This window comes from Mesoplodon densirostris, chromosome 3 (genome assembly GCF_025265405.1).
Source record: "Mesoplodon densirostris isolate mMesDen1 chromosome 3, mMesDen1 primary haplotype, whole genome shotgun sequence".
NCBI lineage: Eukaryota > Metazoa > Chordata > Mammalia > Artiodactyla > Ziphiidae > Mesoplodon > Mesoplodon densirostris.
This window is the reverse complement of record NC_082663.1, coordinates 120,776,917-120,800,662: the sequence shown is the minus strand read 5'-3', so window position 1 is coordinate 120,800,662 and position 23,746 is coordinate 120,776,917. Positions and strand designations below refer to the sequence as shown.

Here is a 23,746-nt window from a genome sequence, read left to right as displayed (position 1 = left end):
TAAATTATTTAAGAATAGTCAAGAAAATTATTCTTGACAGATGTTGAAGTAGGAAAAAAGACCCAAAGTTAGTGATTCAAATGTAAAACCTGGCAGTCTTTGCTGCATGTGATAAGGCACAAAAGTGCTAAGAGAATTATTGGAAGGCTATATTAAAATACACATCACAGAAAAAAAGATAAACAACTAGAATGTATTTGATGAAGATGAACATTAACTTAGGCAGAAAGAACTGTCAATACATTTACAATCTTGAAAAAAAGGAGTATTACACATCAGCTAATTAAGGGCAGTGCTATTACTAAGGGTGGTGACATCCAAGAAAAAGCTATCTTTAGCAGGATTTGTTGACCATATAGAAATGCCAAGAGTGCAAATTGAGTAGTAATTAGGTAACTGCCAAGACTACTGAGCAATCAAGGGACTAATCTCCACCCATTCAATATACTTCCTCTCCCACTACCACCACTAGAACAATGAACAAGGACCAAAAATAATGATGCACTATCGAGAATAAAATACAATAATAAAATTTAAGTAAGTCTGCAAAAACTCACGTGATGAGAAAAAGAGGAATCATAAGAGATTTGGGGGTCTTCATTACTGGCACATATACCTATAGAAGGATCTTCACCTAGGAGATCTGGAGGGGTAGCTGTTTCCGGAGTCACTTTGTGAAAATTAAATTTCACAATTTAAATCGCACAATTGAATGCGAGGCAACACACAGTTTGTAGGACTAGAGCAATATTCCCTCACTGTAGTTGGGGGGAACCCTCCGTCCAGACTTGGAACTCAGACTAGGCTTAAAGCAGCTCCAGGCAGCGGGGCTGGAGGAGCGTCGAAGGTGTAGGGCGACCGCCAGAATCACTGCCAGGAGGAAGAGCACCAAGATCAAGGCCAAGGCCACCACCAAGTAAAACTGCAGCTCAGCTTGGGGGTCAGTGGGCTCAGAGTGGTCACTGAGGTCCGGCAGCGCCTCCTGCAGGCTGTCCGCGAAAACCAGGAGCAGCGTGGCGGTGGCCGAGAGGGGCGGCTGTCCCCCATCGCGCACAACAACCAGCAGGCGCTGGCGGGCCGCGTCCCTGTCGCCCAGGGCCCGCGCCGTGCGCACCTCGCCCGTGCGCAGCCCCACGCTGAAAAGTCCGGGCTCGCTGGCCTGCAGCACGTGGTAGGACAGCCAGGCGTTGTGTCCAGAGTCGGCGTCCACCGCCACCACCTTGGTGACCAGGTAGCCGGGCTGCGCGGCGCGCGGCACCGTGTCGAAGAGCGCCGAGCCGTCGGGCCCCAGCGCCGGGTACAGCACCCTGGGCACGTTGTCGTTGCGGTCGCCCACCAGCACGCGCAGGCTCACGTTGGCGCTGAGCGCGGGCGAGCCGTGGTCGCGGGCCTGCAGCATCAGCTCGAAGGCGCGCAGCTGCTCGTGGTCGAAGGCGCGCTGCGCGAACACCACGCCGCTCTGCGTGCTCACGGACACGTAGGACGACAGTGCGCGCGGCTCCAGGTCGCTGGCCAGGATGGAGTAGGAGACATGGCCGTTGGGCTGCAAGTCTGGATCCGAAGCGCTAACTTGGGCGATGAAGTCGCCGGGGGGGGGGGTTGTTTTCTGGCACGTGGACCACGTAGGAGGCCTGGTGGAAAAGTGGAGCGTTGTCGTTGACATCGCGGATGTGTAGGGTGATGCTTGTACTGGAGGAGAGGGGAGTCTTGCCCTTGTCGGTGGCTGTGATGGTGACATTGTACTCTGCCCTCTGCTCTCGGTCTAGGGCACTGTCAATCACTAGCTTGTAATAATTCTTGGAGGTGGATTCTAATTTGAAGGAAACTCCTTCCTGAATATAGCATGTCACCATACCATTTTGCCCAGAATCCTGGTCTCGCACTTTAATGAGGGCTATTACGGTTCCAAGGTCTGAGCCCTCGGGAATCTGGCTAGAGAAGGACATTAATGTCACCTCTGGAGCATTGTCATTCTCATCAACAATTCCAATCTGAACATTACAGTGGGCTTTGTGTACCCCTCCATCCTTAGCTTCTACACCCAACAAATACCTACTTGTCTCTTCAAAGTCTAATGTACCATTGGTTGTGATGTCACCAGAATTTGGATAGAGAAGGAAGAGGAGGCTGGTACTTGTTGGGGCACTGAGGAAGACATGGGTGATTTCTGCATTAATGCCCTCGTCCTGGTCAGTAGCCATCACTCACAGCACGGAGGTTCCCCGGGGCACATTTTCTTGGAGGCTAACCCTGTAAGTGTCCTGGCTGAACACAGGAGCATTATCGTTGGCATCGGTGACCTGTATCCAGATCTGGGTAGTGCCGCTTAGAGGAGGGTCCCCACCATCCATGGCAGTCAGGATTAAGTGGTGGGAGCTCTGCTGTTCTCTGTCCAGAGATTTTTCCATCAGTAATTCTGGGTATTTACTTCCATCGGGACTTTCCTTTGTTGACAGAGAGAAGTGCTCATTGTGGCTGATGGAATATATCTTCAGTGAGTTACTTTCTACATCTGCATCTTGTGCAGAATCCAGAGGGAATTTTACCCCTGGTAAGGCTGACTCGCAGATTTCCAAGTCAATGCTGTTTGCAATGACACTTGGTGCATTGTCGTTAATATCTTGAATTGCAACACTCACATGGAAAATAGTCATTGGGTTTTCAGCGACCATTTCAAATTCTAGTGCACACTCAGATTTCCTCCCGCAAATCTTCTTTCGATATATCCTACCGCTCACTAGCAAATCCCCATTCTCTGCACTCACACTGAAAAACTCCTCTGCACTAATCCGCAGTTTTCGAGCTGGCAGCTCCTGGACACTGAGCCTCAGATCCTTGGCCAGGTTCCGCACCCTCGAGCCCTTGGCCAGCTCCTCTGAAATTGAGTACTGGATCTCCTGGGAGATTGCCCTCCACAACAAAGACAGCAGGAAGAGAAGCAGTACCTGACCTCTCATTGTTTCAGCTTTTCTGGAGCTCCTAAGCATTTCTTGAACTCTCTGGGAAGATGCTCTTCAAGATGTCTCTGGGATGTTTAAAAAAATCAATGACAGCTCCCTGGACTTTTGTGATTTGAGGGTAGGACTTATTTGTTAGGCGCTTGAGGTTGCACAGGAGGTGCGTCTGTGTTCCGATGTGCACAGGACAAACAGGAAAACACTCTGCCCTTCACTCCTGCAGAACTGAGAACCCTTATGTTCCCTTTGGTCAACAGTAGCACCCGGAGGTTGTCTGAAAAAACTGTATATTGCCCAACTATTTATTCCTCAAACTGTAAGCTCTTGAACCTATATATCTTGTCTTTTTATTTGTTGGAAAGAACAAACTATTCAAATTTTCCCTTTAAATCTGATATTTTCTAGCTTTTCATAATTTTTAAGTGTTGCCATCATTTTATTCTTCTTTCTTCATTAAATATCTTTCATAAGGCATATACAGCTTTTTTTTCAGTTTTGGGGGCAGAAATATCTTCAGTGATTCCACTGTATTTATAAACATTGGCATGACTAGTACGGATGTAACCAATTAGGTTACTGGTAGTGGATAAAAAGGTCTAATCTTTGCAAAAAAAGGAGTGAGTCAAAGCCCTAGACTTATTTTAATATATTGCTCATCATTTTAAAACATAGATAATCTTCCCATTAAGTACAGAGGAGCCTGATATTTTGTTAAAGAGACCAATCTAGTATTTGAGCACACACGTTTTTATAAAACTGAATCCTGTGTAAGCTTATTTATTTCTTTGAAATCAGTGATTCTTTACTATATGACTGTATACACAAATACCCCTTAATGCCAATTCTCAGCTCCAGTAAGTTTATACCATTAATAAGTGTAATGAGTTTGATTTGACCACTGGTAAATCTTGGAGAGGAATTGAGAGTCCTTAGACACTCCATTTTGAAACTTACCTGTAATCGTTGAACCAGTCTTGGGTAACTAAAACAAACACCTTTATTTCAAATGCACTACCAAATTAAATACAAACTCAACAATTTATTCTGTTATTTTGCAGTGCTAATCCATACCCCTCTTACATTCCAGTCAAGACAGATTATTATCTGTTTTCTGAAGACATCGTTTCCCTTGTTTTCCCTACTTCATGCCTTTATACTTTCTGTTCCTTTTATTATAAACCCTCCTCCCTTTTTATTGTAATGAAATCTTGCCTATCCTTTAAAAATCCTTTTTAGTTAAAATGGGATGTCTGAGACTTCTTATAATCCATACAAGTAGATGCCTTTGTACTCTGTGCATTTTCCCAGGGTATATGTAGGCTATGCTTTTTTAAAAATTTTATTTATTTTATTTATTTATTTTTGGATGCATTGGGTCTTCATTGCTGTGCGCGGGCTTTCTCTAGTTGCCGAGAGTGTGGCTACTCTTCGCCGCGGTGCGTCGGCTTCTCATTGTGGAGCACGGGCTCTAGAGTGCAGGCTCAGTAGTTGTGGCACCAGGCTTAGTTGCTCCGCGGCATGTGGAATCTTCCCAGACCAGGGCTCGAACCCGTGTCCCGTGCATTGGCAGGTGGATTCTTAATGACTGAGCCACCTAGGCTATGTTTTATATGAAATTCTTAGAAAATTCTCTTTGAACATATAAAGTTCCCCTGACCCTAGCCATTTAATTTTTTTTCTCACTACAAGGAAAGGTATATTAATATTGTAAACATTTTTCCTAAAAAATATTCCAAAGGTAATGTGCCTTTTTTCTGTGATGCATTTGCAGGCTTGAGTGAGAATATACACTTTTCTGCTTTCAGTTATTTTGTTCAGGCCCTTTTGTCTCACACTTTTGACTGTACCTTTTCCTAACACACTGAAGGAGAGCTGTATTCCTTTCTTTGAGACCTAATGAAATCTATTTTGGCCTAATTTTGGATGACTCTCTGGTGTGATTTTATGGGTGAAAATAATTTCATAAAGTTCAAAATGGGCCAACAATTTCTAGCCCAAGAAAGTTGTTGGACTCCTATTCCATTGTTGAAGTGGATAGTCTGGAAACCTCTCATAGAGGTTAAGACATATCCCCTTACATTTTAAAATCCTTCCCAAAGGACAAGACCTGCCACTCTAAGGCTCATAACAGTTTAGGCAATTGAGCTTCCCACCTTCAGAGAAAAGGCTGAAATCCATATGGATACACACACACACACACACACACACACACACACACACACTTTAAGTATACAAAGTAGGGACTACATGCCAGGTAAAAGAATTTTACCTATGTCTATGTTTTTTACCCGATCAGTTTTATGTCATCAGGATGAAATGAGTTTGGTCTGTCTTGGAAGGAGTTAAGCATCATATTATTATAGCCTAAAGTACCATATATATATGTGATTATATATATTATATATATATATATATGCCTGTTTACCAGGATAGATTAGGTAGGTTGGAGTGACAAACTTCATCACAGTGATTTAAAATGAAAAAAGTCTACTTATCACAGGTATACAGATCAATGTTGAGTCAACCATAGGGCTCTTCTGTCACTGTAGTTATTCAAGGACCCAGATAGATGGCACAGTCACAATTTCAAAGAGTAAGTTAGAAATCTGGTAATTCTTACAATGGCAACTAGAACTTCGTTTGGGAAGAGATTCACATACGTCCATTTACAATGTATTGGTCAGAACTATTTACTAGGCCCACTCAGCCATACCAGATCAGGAAGTGCATCCCCATCACAATCCCAGAAGAAGAGAGGAACATATATTTAAACAAAAGGATCGATGACGACCACATTGCTTTATTTTCAAATAAATGTGTGTTAAAGCTTTATAATAACCACACTGGCATTAACTGTTCTTTATAATGTTCAAAAAGAAATAAGCTCACCTGAAGTTGCTTGGGATCTCCTTTCATTTCAAGTAAATCTTGAGCTATCAGGAGAGGTTCACTTTTCTCACAGCTCTCCTGGCTGATGAGCGTGTCTGCGTAGTTGGGCTGTGGGAAGATCAAGTGACTCCTCCGGGAGTCCGCGGTGAGCGAGACCTCGTGGGAATAGGTCTGCAGGAAAGCCCGCACCCCGTCCACGCCCACAAAGTGAGAGGCGGGTACGCCCGCTGGTACACCTCCCGAAGCTTGCAGCACATGTGATCTGTGCCAGCACTGCAGTCTGAGTGCCAGCAGCACGACGATAAAGGCCAGGAAGATGCAGGACACCGCGGCCAGTGCCACCACCAGGTACAGTGTGAGGCCTGAGTCATCAGGGTCTGCTGAGGGCTTGAGGCTTCCCAATTCGGCCAGGACGTCTGGGATGCTGTCAGCCACGGCCACTGTGAGAGTGACTGTGGCGGAGAGAGGGGGATGGCCGTGGTCCTGGACCGCCACCACCAGGCTCTGCTTGAGCGCATCTCTATCCAGCAGGGCCCGCGCTGTGCGCACCTCACCCGTGTGCAGCCCCACCGCGAAGAGTCCTGGCTCACTGGCCTTGAGGAGGCGGTAGGACAGCCAGGCGTTCTGGCCCGAGTCTCTGTCCACGGCCACCACCTTGGTCACCAGGTAGCCGGGCTCTGCAGAGCAGGGTGCCAGCTCTACACCTGTGGAACCATCGGTGGGGAGGGTGGGGTATAGGATTTCAGGTGCATTGTCATTCTGGTCCAGCACGAGTATGCTTAGAGACACGTTGCTGCTGAGTGGAGGGTCCCCGCTGTCACTGGCTGTCACCAATAGTTCCAGGTGTCTAACCTGCTCATAGTCGAAGGAGCGCAAGGCATACAGGACTCCAGTGTCTGAGTTTATGGAGATGTAGGTGGAGAGAGGTGCCCCCTGGAAGGCATCCTCAGTCAGTGCATAGGTGATGTGGGCGTTCTCCATGCTGTCAGGGTCCTGGGCGGTCACAGAGAAGATGGAGGCTCCCCTGGGGTTGTTTTCAGGAATGTAGGCAGAATAGGAAGCATGAGTGAAAGCAGGTGGGTTGTCATTGATGTCCGCCACATGCAGGGTGATGTGTGTGTCTGTGGACAGCGGCGGACTTCCCCAATCTGTAGCTCTCAGAGTGATGTTATATTCGGACACCTGTTCACGGTCCAGGCATCTGGCTGTCACTAAGCGGTAATATCGGTTTATTGATTTTTCTAAATTAAATGGCATATTTCCCAGAACAAAAACTGTGACTTGCCCATTTTGCCCAGAATCCCGATCATGCACGTTGATAAGGGCAATTTCCCTTCCAGCAGTAGCCTCTTCTGGGACTGATCCTGTGAGAGAAGTAATCGTAATTTCCGGGGCATTGTCATTCACATCCAGAACTGTGACCAGAATCTTAGCTCTTGAAAGGAGACCTAGTCCATCTTGTGCTTCAATTTTAATTTCATAGAAAGTAGCATCCTCATAATCTAGGCTTTGTGATATTGATAAATCCCCAGTCACTGAGTTGAGATAAAAAATCTGAGCGATTCTCCCAGGCACTTTATCTAGTACATAGGATACTTGAGCATTAAATCCCTCATCAGGGTCAGTGGCATTCACCGTGAGCAGCCAGGTGCCTACCGGCAAGTTCTCCTGAACACTTACTCGATACTCAGGCTGAGTAAATACTGGTGGATTGTCATTTGCATCCAGCACTATCACTTGGATGCACAAGTTGCTAGAATGAACAGGGTCGCCACCATCAGAAGCAATTAGGACAAGCTGGTGAACTTTCTTTTCCTCACGGTCAAGAGCCTGCTGCAGCACCAGCTCTGGGTACTTGGCCCCATCAGAGACATTCTTCACAGACAGGGAGAAGTAGTCATTGGGGCTGAGCTGATAGTTCAGCAGAGAGTTCATGCCCACATCTGGGTCAAATGCAGTCTTAAGTGGAAATCGAGTTCCAGGAACCGTTAGTTCACTAATTTTTATTTCCAATTCCTCTGTTAGAAAATCAGGAGCATTGTCATTAAGGTCTTTAATTTCTATTTCTACTTCAAAAATTTTCAGTTTGTCTTCAACCAGGATGTTAAAACTCACCAGACACCGCGCGCTCTGAGCGCAGAGCTCCTCCCGGTCTATCCTGCCCGCAGTGACCAAGCTGCCGCTTCGCGGGTTCAGAGCAAAGAGCTGCGTCCTACCTCTGGAGACGATGCGGACTCCGCGCTCCGCCAGCTCCTGGGGCTCCAGCCCCAGGTCCTTGGCGATGTTGCCCACGAAGGAGCCTTTCTCCAGCTCCTCTGGCACCGAATAGCGGATCTGCCCGCATCCGGTCTTGCACAGCGTCCCCAGAAGCGCGTACAGCAGGGCCAGTCCTCCGCCATTTCTGAATCTCAGGTAATTGGTCATTTCCTTTTTGGTGAATTATTTTCTCTGAATTGGGTACCAATTTCTCACGACGGACTTCAGTCTTATTTTCTCAAGGAACTAACCCTTTCGTGGGCCTAATTAATAGGTTACGGAGCTGGCTGACTGAAAGGGTGAGCTTTGGAGCAGCCTCGGATCTTGTAAGTGTGATTTGCTGGTTCTTTGCTCTTCGGAAACAAGGAAATGGATTAGCTCTTCAGTGGCGTTTTCCTCCTTGAGTGGTGAACAGCGACGCTCAGAGGCATAACCGTTTACTGCACCCTCTTAGACAAACCCAAGCCAGAGTTTCTGTTTCTCAGCACCTGAAATTCTTTTTATCAGAGGTAATGGGATCAGTTTTTATTTCACATAACGGAATCGCTATATGTTAAAGGATGTGACTTCAAGTTATCTTCCTTGGGAAACCATGAGCTAATCTTAAGATCACTAATATTGCTTCAAACATGCTGAAGTTACTGTTTTGAAATGTTCAGACAAAGTTTAAGAACCTCACAGAAATATCAGCCATATTTATAGGGCATGCCTCTTGAAATTTGTCCTTGATAGCCTGACATCTTGGTTTCAATATTTTCCATTTAACCCATTCATTAAACACACATATAATTAAGTGTACGACAAAACCTGGGGATTTAAGGTGAACAATATGAACACAGCCACTTCCTTCACAGAGTTATAAGGATATAAAAGCAAACAAGGAATTACAGTGCATTGAGATAATTACCATAATGGGAGAAGCCAAGGGCAATGGGAGGGCCTCCAACCTGGCCTTGGAGGTTAGCAAAGGCTTCCTCAAGAAACATGAGAGGAGTGGATCAGGGATAAGGCCTGGATGTGAGAGAGGAGAGCATGGGAATGCCTAGATGTGAGAGAGAAACCACAGAACTTCAGGGTACTGAAAGTAGTCCACTTTGCCTAAATCTAGAGTATGAAGATGTTTTTAAGGACAGAAAAACTGAAGCTAGTAGAGATAAAGTATTGTTTTATATGCCAGAAACCATTTTCCTGTATTTGTTTTCCTCTCCAAGCACAGAAATAGGAATTCATTTGTCACTTCAATCATGATGCATTATATACCTATGTATAAGGCATTTATTTTCAGGAAGAGTTACTATAAGCACTAAAAGGAACTTTGTATTCAATTTTCCTCAGTTCATACTTTATTTACGTGCAAAATGTTATGACATGTTATTCCACAGTGAGTTCCAACTTTATCTCAAAGAATATTATGTAACAGTAGTAAGACAATGGAATGCATTGTTTCAGATCAATTCTCCCTCCAATGCCCTTAAACAATAAAGAATCACAGCACCTTAAAGAATGACAATACCATTATATACATGACTTAGTTAGTACATGATTATTTCCAAATAAAAGATGATCCCATTTATATATAATATTAGTATATTTTTCATTCTCTGTTATTAAATATATAACTAACATACTAAAAGCCAACATGGGAAGAGGAATGGGGAAGGAAAACTTGGTTGTAAGGGGGACTTATGTTGGTTGAGGAATTGGAAACATTTTTAACAGCTGCTGTGAGTAGGAAATTTTGAGAAGAGAAATGTAAAAGGAGAACCTTTAGGGGCAATAATTTGATATGGTCTCTGAATCCCTTGAGGATATATATTATTTTTAAAGATAAAAAGGCAATGTGGTTTGCACATATGAGAAAAAATAAAAGTAACGGTGGGGGGACATCCCCGCCGGCACAGTGGTTAAGAATACGCCTGCCAATGCAGGGGACACGGTTTGAGCCCTGGTCTGGAAAGATTCCACATGCCACAGAGCAACTAAGCCCGTGTGCCACAACTACTGAGCCTGAGCTCTAGAGCCCACGAGCCACAACTACTGAAGCCCGTGCACCTAGAGCCCATGCTCTGCAACAAGTAAAGCCACCACAATGAGAAGCCCACGCACCACAATGAAGAGTAGCCCCTGCTTGCTGCAACTAGAGAAAGCCCACGTGCAGCAACGAAGACCCAACGTAGCCAAAAATAAATAAATAAATTTATTTTTTTAAAAAAGTAACACGGAACAGAAACATCTTCACTGTTATACAAACCATGTATTATAGAGCAAATGATAACTCAATCACTTCTTAAAGGAACACAGAGCTACTTTAGAGGCTAATGAGATTTTTAACTAAACAGAGATTCCATGACATACCCTCCTGAAACACGGTGAAGCATATATATTTCTAAATTTGCATCTTTTAATAAGGAAGATCATGCAAATCAAGAAAAATGAAGCATCTCACTGCCAAACTGAAGGAAAAATATTAAGACTGAGTGAGAAGAAAACAACTAACTAAAGTATTTCATTATTCATAAACAAGTATAAATAAACATAAAAGCCTTAAAATTTAAAGGAGGGAGTCATCTGGGAAAACATAAAAGTCAACATTTATATTTCTAAGAAAGAAAGAATTGTTAATCCAGGTGCATGAGATGGTTTCCTCAGGGATGAGAAAGAAGTATGAGAAGCCAGACATGCCAGTTCCTCAGGCAGTGCTCTTTTGATAACCTAAATATCACCTTCACTTCCTAACTCCTGATTTATACTCATGACCCAATGATTCTAGCTCCTCTTCCTGTTTACATTGTGTGAACACTTAGAACTAGAAAGAAATAATTCACCAGGACTAATTTCCTAAAAATTGAATATATCCGCAAAGAAATATGGGAAATAGAAAAGGTATGGTAAACTGTGGAGACAGCTAAGTAATTAGGTAAATTTATTTCTTTTAGCAAAGTAGCTCACAGGTATATTGTGAAGAGAATTTACCTGAGAAAAAGTTTCTTCTTTGTCTTCAGGTATAAGTTGAGGTTCTGAAAGAAAATCCTTTTTCTCACAGCTCTCCTGGCTGATGAGCGTGTCCGCGTAGTTGGGCTGAGGGAAGATCACGTGACTCCCCCGCGAGTCCGCGGTGAGCCAGGCCTCGTGGGAATAGGCCTGCAGGAAAGCCCGCACCCCATCCACGCCCACAAAGTGAGAGACGGGCACACCCGCTAACCTGCCTCCTGAAGCCTGAAGCAGGCGTGACATGTGCCACCGCCTCAGCCTGAGTGCCAGCAGCACAATGACAAAGGCAAGGAAGATGCAGGACACCGCGGCCACCGCCACCACCAGGTAGAGTGTGAGACCTGAGTCGTCAGGGTTGGCAGAGGTCCTGATGCTGCCCAAGTCAGCCAGGGCCTCGGGGATGCTGTCCGCCACTGCCACGGTGAGCGTGACCGTGGCCGAAAGAGGGGGCTGGCCGTGGTCCTGGACCGCCACCACCAGGCTCTGCTTGAGCGCGTCTCTGTCCAGCAGGGCCCGCGCTGTGCACACCTCGCCCGTGTGCAGCCCCACCGCGAAGAGTCCCGGCTCGCTGGCCTTGAGCAGGTGGTAGGACAGCCAGGCGTTCTGGCCCGAGTCTCTGTCCACGGCCACCACCTTGGTCACCAGGTAGCCGGGCTCTGCAGAGCGGGGTGCCAGCTCTACACCCGTGGAAGCGTCGGTAGGGAGGGTGGGGTACAGAATTTCCGGCACGTTGTCGTTCTGGTCCAGCACAAATATGCTCAGTGACACGTTGCTGCTGAGCGGTGGGTTCCCACTGTCATGCGCTGTCACCCACAACTGCAGTTCATGGAATTGCTCATAGTCAAAGGAACGCAGCGCGTAGAGGATGCCAGTGTCAGAGTTGATGGAGATGTAGGAGGACAGAGGTGCCCCCTGAATGATGTCCTCAGCCAAGTTATAGGTTACATGGGCGTTGTCATCACTGTCGGGGTCATGGGCCGTCATGGAAAAGATGGAGGCACCTCTGGGGTTGTTTTCTGGAATGTAGGCAGAGTAGGATGCGTGGGGAAAGGTGGGAGGGTTGTCATTGATGTCTGCCACCTGCAGCAAAATGTGAGCATCTGTGGACAGAGATGGGTTCCCTCCATCTTTAGCGATCACAGTGATGTTGTATAAGGAAAACTGTTCCCTGTCAAGGACTCTGGTTGTAACCAGTCGGTGGTAATTGTCCACTGACCTTTCTAATTTGAAAGGAAGGTTCTCTGGGAGTGAACATGTGATAAATGCATTCTGCCCAGAGTCTCTGTCATGTACATTGAAAAGTGCAATTATGGTTCCTGGAGGAGAGTCTTCAGGAACCGAACTGGTAGCAGACGTCATGTAAAATTCTGGGGGATTGTCATTCACGTCGAGAACAGTGACAATGACCTTCGTTCTGGTCAGAAGGCCTGGACCATCCTGAGCTTCAATATCAATTTCATGGAATTTGGCATCCTCATAATCTAGGCTTTTTATGATCGTTATTTCTCCAGATGATGACTTAAGCTCAAATACCTCTGAGGTTTCTTCAGGATTTTTCTCCAGAAAATATGCCACTTGAGCGTTGTATCCCTCATCTGCATCAGTGGCGGTCACTGTGAGTATCCGGGTGCCTATGGGCGTATTCTCTGGAACTTTTACATGGTACTCGCGCTGTGTAAAAACAGGCGCGTTGTCGTTCCCATCCAGGACCATCACGCGGATGCGGGAGGTGCCAGATCTGACAGGGTCGCCCCCGTCCAAAGCCACAAGAACGAGATGGTGAACGGCCTCTTCCTCACGGTCAAGGGCGCGTTCCAGCACCAGCTCCGGATACTTATTCCCATCTTTTCCGCTTCGCACGTCCAGGGAGAAGTGGTCATTTGAATTAAGTTCGTACCTTTGGAGGGTGTTCTCTCCGACGTCTGCATCATGCGAGCTCTTCAGAGGGATCCGGAATCCAGGCGTAGTCGTTTCACTGATTTTTAGCTCCAGTTCCTCTACTACAAAGCGAGGGGCATTATCGTTAATATCTGTTATTTCCACCTCTACTGAATAAATACTCAATTTATCTTCCCGGAGTATGTTGAAACTCAGCAGACACCGCGCGCTCTGAGCGCAGAGCTCCTCCCGGTCTATTCTGCCTGCGGTGACCAAGCTGCCGCTTCGCGGGTTCAGAGCAAAGAGCTGCGTCCTACCTCTGGAGACGATGCGGACTCCGCGCTCCGCCAACTCCTGAGGCTCCAGCCCCAAGTCCTTAGCGATGTTGCCCACGAATGAGCCCTTTTCGATCTCTTCTGGCACAGAATAGCGCATCTGCCCAGCTCCAGCCTCCCACAGGGTCGCCAAAAGAAGGCACAGCAGGACAAGCCTTCCGCGGTTTGGCAACTTTAGCAGAGCCGCCATTTCTTGAGCTGCAGTCTTTTCTCCCAGGCAACTTCCAGCATCCAGGGCGGGATTCCAATCTTTATTCCTCGGGGTCTGAGGTGACCAGCATTCACGGGACCCAAGTAACTGTGGAGAGAAGTAGTGGGCTACTGGACTTAATTTTTTTGCCGTCCCGAAGCTTGCGGGCCAAACGCCCAGCCCTTTCTGTTAATGAGAGCCGTAATGTTGGAGTGGATGTCTCACAGGCTTACTTCTTAGGTGGTCAACAGCGACGCCCAGAGGCCTAAGTAATTTCTGCACTCTTTCAGGTAAACCAAGTTATTATTTGTTGCCCCTGTGACTTTCAAGTTGTTGTGAAGAATCTTACAGTTCTAAGATACCTTAGAAGTAGCTCTTTCAAGTCAGGAGTCTTTTTTTTCACAATGAATAAGAATGGTGTGAATGAATGTGACCTTGATAGTAGTTGCAAGGAAAGTATCATTGAACGCTGGAGGCATTAATCAAGGCAGCCTCTGCCCTTAGGCCAAACATCTTCAACCTCTTATTTTATATTCAGAGACAATAAGATTAATCTAAAAACATTAGCTACATTATATTCTAATGTTATATATTTAAAATTTCTGTGCTTAATGGCTTAGTATTGAACTTCAAAACCTGTATTTTTTTCCCCCAAAACTGTATTTAAATTATTGAATTTTCAGACATTTAATTGGGTGACTACCCAATTAAGGCCTGACACTTTGCCTGATTGATGCTGGAGACAGAAATGGTGCACCTGATGAACACAGTCCCTGTTCTCAGGAAGCTTACAGGATAAGGGAGGACATAGTAAAGTAAACAATATTTTAATAGAGTATGGTAACTGCTATGATGGTTGGAAACCCTGAGCAATGGAAGAATACATAGGAAGGGTATCCAGCCTAGATTTGGGGGTCAGGAAAGACTTTTCCAGGACAAGATTGAAGCTGGATCCTAAAGGGTATGACTGGATCAAGAAAGAGGCTGGAGTAGTGTTCTAGAACCTTAGTACAAATTCTTGGAGGTGAGAGGCAGAATGAACATTAAGGAAACTGAAGGTGGTTTGTTCCTTGTTCTTTTCAAGATTGTTAGGGCTACTTGAGGTCCCCTGACACTCCATATGAATTTTAGGATGGATTTTTTTCTATTTGTAAAAAAAAGGCATTGGGTTTTGATAGGGATCGCACTGAATCTGTAGATTGCTTTGGGTAGTTCTATAAGTTTTTGATAGATACTCTTTATCAGGTTAAGGATGTTTCCTTAAATTTCCAGTTTGCTAAAAGATTTTAATCATGTGTTGAATGTTCTCAAGACCTTTATTATGCCTCTATTGAAATGAACATATGGCTTTTTATCTTCAATCCCCTAATATGAAGTTTTATGTTATTAGATTTTCTTATATTGAAATATTCTTGCATCCCTAAGTAATAAACCCCATTTAGTCATAAGCTATAAATATTACATATATAGTAGATAGGATTTTGAATCAACATTCTTGAGTGAGATTGCACAGTTATGGTCTCATTTCAGTCTTTTTGCCTTTTGGCTTCTTCCCCATTGAACTTTTTTCATTTTTAACCCATTCCTCTGAGAACCCTGATGAAATATTTATTGGAAACAATTGATATTAACTCACCATGTTTTCTAGTAGAGCCTCTAGTTTGTTTTTTAAAACTTTTTCTTCAACATTGTTTTGATACTTTTGAGTCTCATTAAATAACTGCTCGACGTCCCTTGTTGTAGTTCTCTAAAGATTTCTGTTTCTTTGTCTTTGACAACATCTGGTTTTACTCTGTATATTATTTCCTACTCATGCTTCTTGCTTCGTATTAAGCTGTTTTATTTTTTCCTAGTCTTACTTGCTTTTCCTTCCCTTTCTCTTTTCCAGGTCTTTGTCTATAATCAGAATTTGGGGTTTTCTTTTAAGATCTCTAAAACGAATTTTAGTCATGCCATCTGACTAGCCGATACTAGTCCCAGCACTGGACTTGACAGAAGTTTCATTTTCTCTCCACTGGTGTCGGCTTCTATTGCTTCATCATCATAATTCTTCCTTGTTTGCATTTCAATAATTTATACTTTTTGTTACTTTTCCTATTATTTTATTTAAATTTATGCTAATATATCTTTCTTGTTTTGTTTCTTGAGTGGCAAGCTAAATTCACTTGTTTTAAATCATTTGCTTTTTGAAATTCTTATAGTTGTCTACAGATTTACCCCTAAATATTCTTTTCTCTGCATTCCACAATTTTTAATAAGTAATATTTTAATTTTTGTAGTTTTTATTTCATTGTGATTTTTTAAATCCAAGAGTAATTCAGGGTTGTAGATTTAAATGTCCAAACTTTTCTGTTTCCTTTTACTATTTTAAAATATTTGCTTTGTGATTTTTCCAGGTTTATTGAGGTATAATTGACAAATAAAATTGTAAGATATTTAAAGTGTACAACACGATGATTTGATATATGTATATATTGTGAAAGGATTCCTCTACTGAGCTAATTAACACATCCGTTGCCTCACATATTTACCTTTTTGTGTGTGTGTGAGAGCATGAGGTTCTACTCTTAGCAAATTTCTGTTATACAACACAGTGTTGTCAACTGTAGTCTCATGCTATACATTAGGTCCTAAGGCCTTATTCCTCTTACAGCTGAAGGTTTGTACCCTTTTACTAATCCCTCCCTATTTTCCTCACCAGCCACTTTGTGATTTAACTACATAAGGCATGTATATTATTTGTACTACCTTTTTTGTGATGACTATGTAGTAAATTGTTGTAGATTTTCCATATGTTCATGTAAAAAATGGCTATTCTATATTTGTTGTGTACACAAATACCCAACAAATCTGTCAGATCAAGCTTATAGATTGTTATTCAAATATGCTGTGTGCTTAGTAATATTTTGCCTGTGTGATGTATTATTTTTTATGGAACTGTGTTAAAATCTCTTTCAAATTTCATATTTGAAAATAATCTGTATTATTTTCAAAGCTATATTGTTTGGTGATAGGAGCTCATGATTTTTATATCCTTTTGGTTGTCTGTTCCTTTTATAAGTATGATCAGTTCATTAAAAAAATCACCACTAATGTTGTTGCCTTAAACACTACTTTGGTGTTATATTAAATTGACATGATTGCTTTCTTGTGTGTAGGGTGTGTGTGCATATTTATCGACATCTTTATCTTCAGTATTTCAGTATATTTTTATTTTAAGCATGTATCTTGTCAGCAGAATAGATGGATTTAAAAAATCAACCAACTTGGCAATCTTGGTGTTTCAATAGGTTAAAAGGTCATTTATATATACACAGAAGCAAAGTTTTAAATTATAAGAGTTGAGAAAACTTTAAATTGTAACAACTTATGGTATTGAGAGTATACTCTTGGTACCAAACCGAAAATAAAAATAAAAATCCATATTTAGACATACAGCAAGAATGAGAGAATTTTTTTAAAGCCATCAGAGAAAATAAAGATTACCTAAAAAATAATAGTTTGTTGGCAGGAAATTCTCATTAGCAAAAGTAAGTTCCAGAATTCTCCAGGTCCCAGGCCATAACTAGGTATTTTAATGGCACTTTAATGGTATGCAGCAGTGGTATTCTGAATATCACAGCTCAGGTCTGAGAGACTTAGTGTTCATTTTCTGAAGCCAGCATGTGTGTCCACCTCACTCCCTTGGTCTTTAGCTTGCAACAAGTTACGACCATGGGAACTGTTAGGTAATGTTTTTATGTGATTTTCCCCCTTTTTAACTAGCCAAGGGGCCTAACTGCTTATTTTGGATTCAAGCAGTAAGCCTGGCTCAGGTCCCTTGTTTAGCCCGAAGCCCTTTTGTCTCTATTACACTGCTTGAACAATCTCATCTAAGTACAAGACTAGAATTCCCACTTTAGTTTTGAACCTGGCTCACCACTTTCTGTCCCATCTTCAGTCCATTTAGCTATGTATCTTTTATTTGTGCCTGATTATGCTTCTGCTTTCTTCTTTTTTATTTTATACGTGTATCTTTAATTTATTGGAGCAGAGTAAGCATATCAAAGCATCGATTTACTCCCCTACGATGCATTTCTTGTGAAGAGCTTACACACATTAAAATGTAATATATACTTGATTTCTGTTAGTTGTTTACATTACAGGCATAATATACAAATCACGAGGCTTCAAACTATTTCTCAAGTTGCACAGAAAATTTTCTGTCATTCATCTTATTACTTAATTCATAAGTTACTTAAACAGTTGATGTATTCTTGAGCTTGCATAAAACACATCAGAATAAATGACTAAACAAAGGGCTAAGAAAGTTTAAATTTGCAGCTTACCTAGATTTCCATAATTTTATATTAACACAACTTAAAAATACTACTTTAGACAATCTTTACCTTTTCTAATGTCCCCAAATAAAACAGCACCCCGATAGATGACATCTACATTAAATTTAAGGATAAATTAGGAGATATTTATAACTTAAGGATATTTTAAAACAGTATTAGTCACATTAATATTGGTGGACCTTTTCTAGTCAAACCCAATCCTTGCTAGATAAGAGAATGGTAAAGCCAGAAAAATACAATTATTTGGCCAGAAGCAAGCAAGAAAACTTTAGAAGCCAAATCTCCTTGTTTCTAATGCAGTGCTCTTTCCACAACTCTTTATCCCAACCACCTACATTATGATTAATTACAATCTCCTTTTCAATGAAAGAACAATGATAAAAATACTTGGATATAAACATTTAATGATTTCCTAGGATTTGTAAATAGAAAGCTACAATGATATATGGGAAATAGAGAACTATTAGTAGTAAAGAATGAAAGCCAGTAAGTAAACTCAGGAATTATTTTTACCTAGATAAATTTACTACACAAAGTTTACCTGAGAAAATGTTTGCTTTCTGTCTTCAAGTAAAGACTGGGGTGCTGATAGAAAATCCTTTTTCTCACGGCTCTCCTGGCTGATGAGTGTGTCAGCGTAGGTGGGCTGCGGGAAGGTCACGTGACTCATCTGCGAATCTGCGGTGAGCGAGACCTCGTGGGAATAGGTCTGCAGGAAAGCCCGCACCCCGTCCACGCCCACAAAGTGAGAGACGGGCACGCCTGCCAATCCTCCTCCTGAAGGCTGGAGCACACGCGTCCTATGCCAGCGCCACAGTTTGAGCGCCAGCAGCGCAATGACAAAGGCGAGGAAGACGCAGGACACCGCGGCCACCGCCACCACCAGGTACAGCGTGAGGCTGGAGTTGTCCAGGTTGATGGAGGGTTCCATGCTGCCCAAGTCGGCCAGGACGTCTGGGATGCTGTCAGCCATCGCCACTGTGAGAGTAACTGTGGCAGAGAGAGGGGGCTGGCCGTGGTCCTGGACCGCCACCACCAGGCTCTGCTTGAACGCGTCTCTGTCCAGCAGGGCCCGCGCTGTGCGCACCTCGCCCGTGTGCAGCCCCACCGCGAAGAGTCCCGGCTCGCTGGCCTTGAGCAGGTGGTAGGACAGCCAGGCGTTCTGGCCTGAGTCTCTGTCCACAGCCACCACCTTGGTCACCAGGTAGCCGGACTCTGCGGAGCGGGGTGCCAGCTCCAAACCGGTGGAACCTTCAGTGGGGAGGGCGGGGTACAGAATCTCAGGTGTGTTGTCATTCTGGTCCAGCACGAATATGCTCAGTGACACGTTGCTGCTGAGTGGCGGGTCCCTGCTGTCACGAGCCATCACTCTCAATTGCAGGTCACGGAGCTGCTCATAGTCGAAGGATCGCAATGCATACAGGACTCCAGTGTCTGAGTTGATAGAGACAAAGGAGGATAGAGGTACCCCCTGGATGGTGTCCTCCATCAGGGAATAAGTGACTCGTGCATTCTCATTGCTGTCAGCATCGTGGGCAGTCACGGAGAAAATGGAGGCACCTCTGGGGTTGTTTTCTGGAATGTAGGTGGAGTAGGAGTCCTGGAGGAAGACAGGGGAGTTGTCATTGATATCTGTCACTTGCAGTGAAATGTGTGTTTCGGTAGATAGAGTCAGAGTTCCGTGATCTGCTGCTGTTACTGTGATGTTGTACTGGGAGGTAAGTTCTCTATCCATTGTTCTTTCTGTCACTAAACGGTAATAATTATCATCTAACTTTTCTAATTTAAAGGGTAGATTTCCAGAAATGGAACACGTAGTGTGACCATTGTCTCCGGAGTCCTGGTCGTGCACACTGATAAGAGCAATTATGGCCCCAGGAGGAAAGTCTTCTGGGACTGCAGTGGTGACAGAGGTGATGGTCACCTCTGGGGCATTATCATTTATGTCCAGAACTTTGACCAGCACCTTAGCTCTGGCCACGAGGCTTGAACCATCCTGAGCTTGAACTTCCATTGGATAAACTGTGTATTCTTCGAAATCCAGAGGTTCTTTATTTGATATTTCTCCTGTGTAAGAATCCAAGTGAAATACTTGTGCCACTTTGTGGTCTATAGTATGAAACAAATATGTTACTTCCCCATTGGCTCCCTCATCTGGGTCCGTGGCTTTTACCGTGAGCAGCCGAGTGCCCAGCGGCACGTTCTCAGGGACACTCGTGTGGTACCGTGCTTGAGTAAACGCTGGAGGGTTGTCATTTGCATCCACCACCTGAACTCGAATTCGGAGGGTTCCTGAACGGACTGGGTTGCCCCCATCAAAAGCGGTGAGGAGGAGGCAGTGGACAGTGTCTTCTTCCCTATCTAGGGGACTCTGCAGCACCATCTCTGGCTGTTGGGACCCATCAGATCCCTGTTGCACATCCAGGAAGAAATGAGGGTTGGAGCTGAGCTGGTACATCTGGAGGGAATTCATACCCACATCAAGGTCTTGCCCAGAAGGTAGAGGGATCCTGGTACCTGGAGTGGTTATTTCATTCATTTTGAATTCTACTTCCTCTAACTGGAATTGGGGAGTGTTGTCATTAATATCAATTATTTCCACTTCAACAGGGAAAAGCTTCATTTTATCCTCTACCAAGACGTTAAAACTCACCAGACACTGCATGCTCTGAGCGCAGAGCTCCTCCCGGTCTATCCTGCCTGCGGTGACCAAGCTGCCGCTTCGCGGGTTCAGAGCAAAGAGCTGAGTCCTACCTCTGGAGATGATGCGGACTCCCCGCTCCGCCAGCTCCTGGGGTTGTAGTCCCAGGTCTTTGGCAATGTTGCCCACAAAGAAACCTTTGTCTGTCTCTTCTGGCACCGAGTAGAGGATCTTCCCAGCCTGGGCTTCCAACAACATCCCCAGAAAAAGGAACAGCTAGACCAGCCTGCGGCAGCCGAGCACCTTCACTCGAATCGTCATTGCTCTCTTGCTTCGTAGTTTTCTCCCAGTCTGGCACCAACAGTATTGTTTCTCTGCTCTTCTGAGTCTAAATTAACCGAATTTTCAGGAGAATTCAGAGCAGAAAGGGGTCCTGAAGTAGGATCTGGGCAGCCTCAGCGAGTCTGTTTTCAATCTGGCAGTGATGGAGGTTCTAAGAAGTTTTTTTTCCCCTCGGTGTGTTGTGTTGTGTGTGTGTGTGTGTGTGTGGTGTGTGTGTGTGTGTGTGTGTGTGTGTGTGCGCGCGCGCGCGCGCTGCCTTTATCTCCCAGACTGGTGAACAGCGGCACCCAGAGTCCTAACCAGTTACTGCACTCCTAGATAATACTTGAACTTTCTCTTCTCATTAACCTGATCAACTTTTCCTCAAGTCTTAGTTATTGTCAAGGAAATAGTTAAGCATTATACATTATAACTATGAAAAGGAGAAATTGCTATGTTCATTTAATTAATTACATCTACATATTGCTTAATTGTAACATACAGTAGAATCCAAGCTATCCTGGATATTCCAGTAGTATTCCCAAGCTATCTGCTTTCCGTTTGCTAGTTAGGAAGTATCACAAAGGGGACAAATCATCCCTCCAGTTCTTCTGTAGTACATCTTGACCACTTGATAATTTCACAGGCCATATAGAAGAGCAAATGCCCTTTGACTGGAGGATGAAAAAAACTAAAAGGAAAAATAAACTTTTAGAGTGTAAGCAAGACTTTAAAAAATTGGACTATCTCATTTCCTATCCATTACACTCTGAATATTTAGCAGAAACCTTGGAATTTTGAAGGACATATTTTATTCCAGCCTTATTTTTCCTCTTTTACTGAAGCATCTATGTATTATGTGGACTTAAAAAGACCTTTAATATGGGCTTTTAAAAGACCTTCAACTCAGCTGAAAGTAATATATTTTGATATATTAAAATAACACTGGGCTTGGACTTCCCTGGCCGTCCAGTGGTTAAGACTCCATGCTCCCACTGCAGGGGGCAGGGGTTTGATCCTTGATAGGGGAACTAAGATCCCGCGTGCCACGCCACGTGGCCAAAATGAACAAACAAACAAACAAAAAAACCACTGGGCTCTTGGAATTGCATTGGAAAAATGTCACATGAATATCTAATTTAGACTAAAGTTAAGAGACACAAGAGGTAGTGAAATTTTTCAAAATTGAAAATAAAAAGGCCACATCTTTATTTTTAGATAGTCTATATTAGGATAGTATGTATTCTCCTACATCCACACTTAATATTTTCTCCAAAAGAAGTTGGTTTTCTAAATCAGCAAAATTTTAAAACTATATTGTCTTCCTTCTTTTGCTCATTGCAAATTAGTAAAAGGTTACTAACTAAAGTGTCTTGGGCGTAGTGTGATTTATTTATCCTTACACAGAAGTTAGGGAAGAATGATCTCTGCATTCCAGAGGCTGACATTTTTAGGAACAAATTGGGCCAGATATTGGCAGCCAACCCATGGATAGCACGACTGAGAAGGCTCTGGAAAATGATGAAAGGAAACAAAGGCCAGAATAGTTCTTGGAGAGAGACTCTATGTTCTTACACAACCAAATCTACAGTTTCCCATCTTCTCAAAGACAAATATAATGGAGCCCAAGAGCAGAAACTTAAAGATGCAGTGAGCCTCCTTCAATATTTCAAGGAAAGAACTCTTTAGCCAGAAACATAATTTTTCAGAACATACATTACTAGGCACAAAGTTTTGCCCAAAGGAATTTTCTGGGCTAATGAAACAAATCAAAATATACATAGAAACTAGCAAGCAAACTTGTAGAGCTCTCCCACACCCCTAAAGACAACAAAAAATAAGCAGGATTGCTTACAGCAGGATGATATGTATGAAATAAAAGTGTTAAAACTCACACGAATACATTTGAATCCAATGTAATAGTTAAGGCTTCACTGCTGGTACTACAGAAACTATCTAGTTGAAGATGTTTCTGAGTTAACTTGAAGAAATTAAGACTTTGCAATATCTGAAGTCACATATTGACTGTAGGAATAGGGCAAATCTCTCTTGCTGAAGTGGGAGCAACTCCAAGTCCAGGCTTGGACCAGGCTGAAAGCAGGGCTGGAGGAGCACTGCAGGCACCAGGCTATGGCCAGAGTCACTGCTAGGAAGAAGAACATGGAGATCAAGGCAAAAAGGCCATGACCAGGTAAAGCTGTAGCTCTGGCAGTAGGTGCTGAGTGGTCGCTGAGGTCTACAACTCTTGCAAAGACTAGCTGCAGCACGACGAATGTCGTCATTGAGCATGGTGACCAGCAAGCCCCAGAGAACAATGTCTCTGTCATCTGCAGTGCCCCAGTGAGCATCTTGTTCTTGTGCATCCTCAGGTTGAAGAGTCAGATTAGGACACCTGAGAGGACAGTCAGGTGTTGTGCCCCAGTCAGCGTCCACCTTGGCGACCAGGTAGTTGAGCTGCAGTGTGTGATGCCCCATTGAAGAGGCATGTGACTTCCAGGTGCAACTCCCAGCATAGCACATCTTCTGTGAGTTTTTGCAGTGGTGGTACACCATTACAGGCAGGCTCAGGCTGACACAGAGCACTGGTCACAGGCTACAGAGTCAGCTCAAAGGTAGGCTGCAGTGAACACCACTGTGCTCTGCACTCACTGACACGTCAGACAACAGCACCCAGGTCACTGGTCAGGAAAAATCGGAGGCACTTAGGGCACCAAGTTTCAGTTGGAAGCACTAAAGTGTGCAATGGAGGCTCTGGGTGAGTGTTCCCAATCTCCGGGACCATACAGTAGACCTGTTGGAAAATTAGAGCATTTTTGTTGATGTGGGTTATATGCAGGCTAATGCTTACACTGGAGGAAAGGGACAGCTTGTCTTTGTTACCTCATGATTCCGAATCTGCTCCCAGTCTATAATCCTTTCTGTCAGTAGCTTACAAAGAATTACAGAGT

The 23,746-nt window shown here is 43.9% G+C and overlaps 3 protein-coding genes across 3 annotated transcripts in view; all 3 read right to left on the bottom strand.

The window, feature by feature from the left end:
• The window catches only part of LOC132486400 (protocadherin gamma-C3), a 185,607-nt gene extending 177,123 nt beyond the window's left edge, over nt 1-8,484 (bottom strand). The window contains exon 1 of the mRNA XM_060093500.1: nt 5,847-8,484. Within this exon, the coding sequence (XP_059949483.1) occupies nt 5,847-8,270 (2,424 nt within the window). The 5' untranslated portion in view covers nt 8,271-8,484. The remainder of the gene's footprint in view (nt 1-5,846) is intronic.
• Nucleotides 534-2,978, bottom strand: LOC132485489 (protocadherin gamma-B1-like). Its single transcript, XM_060092025.1, is given in 3 exon segments — nt 534-701; nt 704-1,597; nt 1,599-2,978. Coding segments are annotated over 3 exon segments (2,421 nt in total). The 5' UTR covers nt 2,958-2,978.
• Nucleotides 8,485-18,362: 9,878 nt separating the features above from the next.
• On the bottom strand, nt 18,363-20,798 carry LOC132486854 (protocadherin gamma-A1-like). Its single transcript, XM_060094428.1, is given in 1 exon segment — nt 18,363-20,798. A coding segment is annotated over 1 exon segment (2,436 nt).
• Between the last annotated feature and the right edge of the window lie 2,948 nt (nt 20,799-23,746).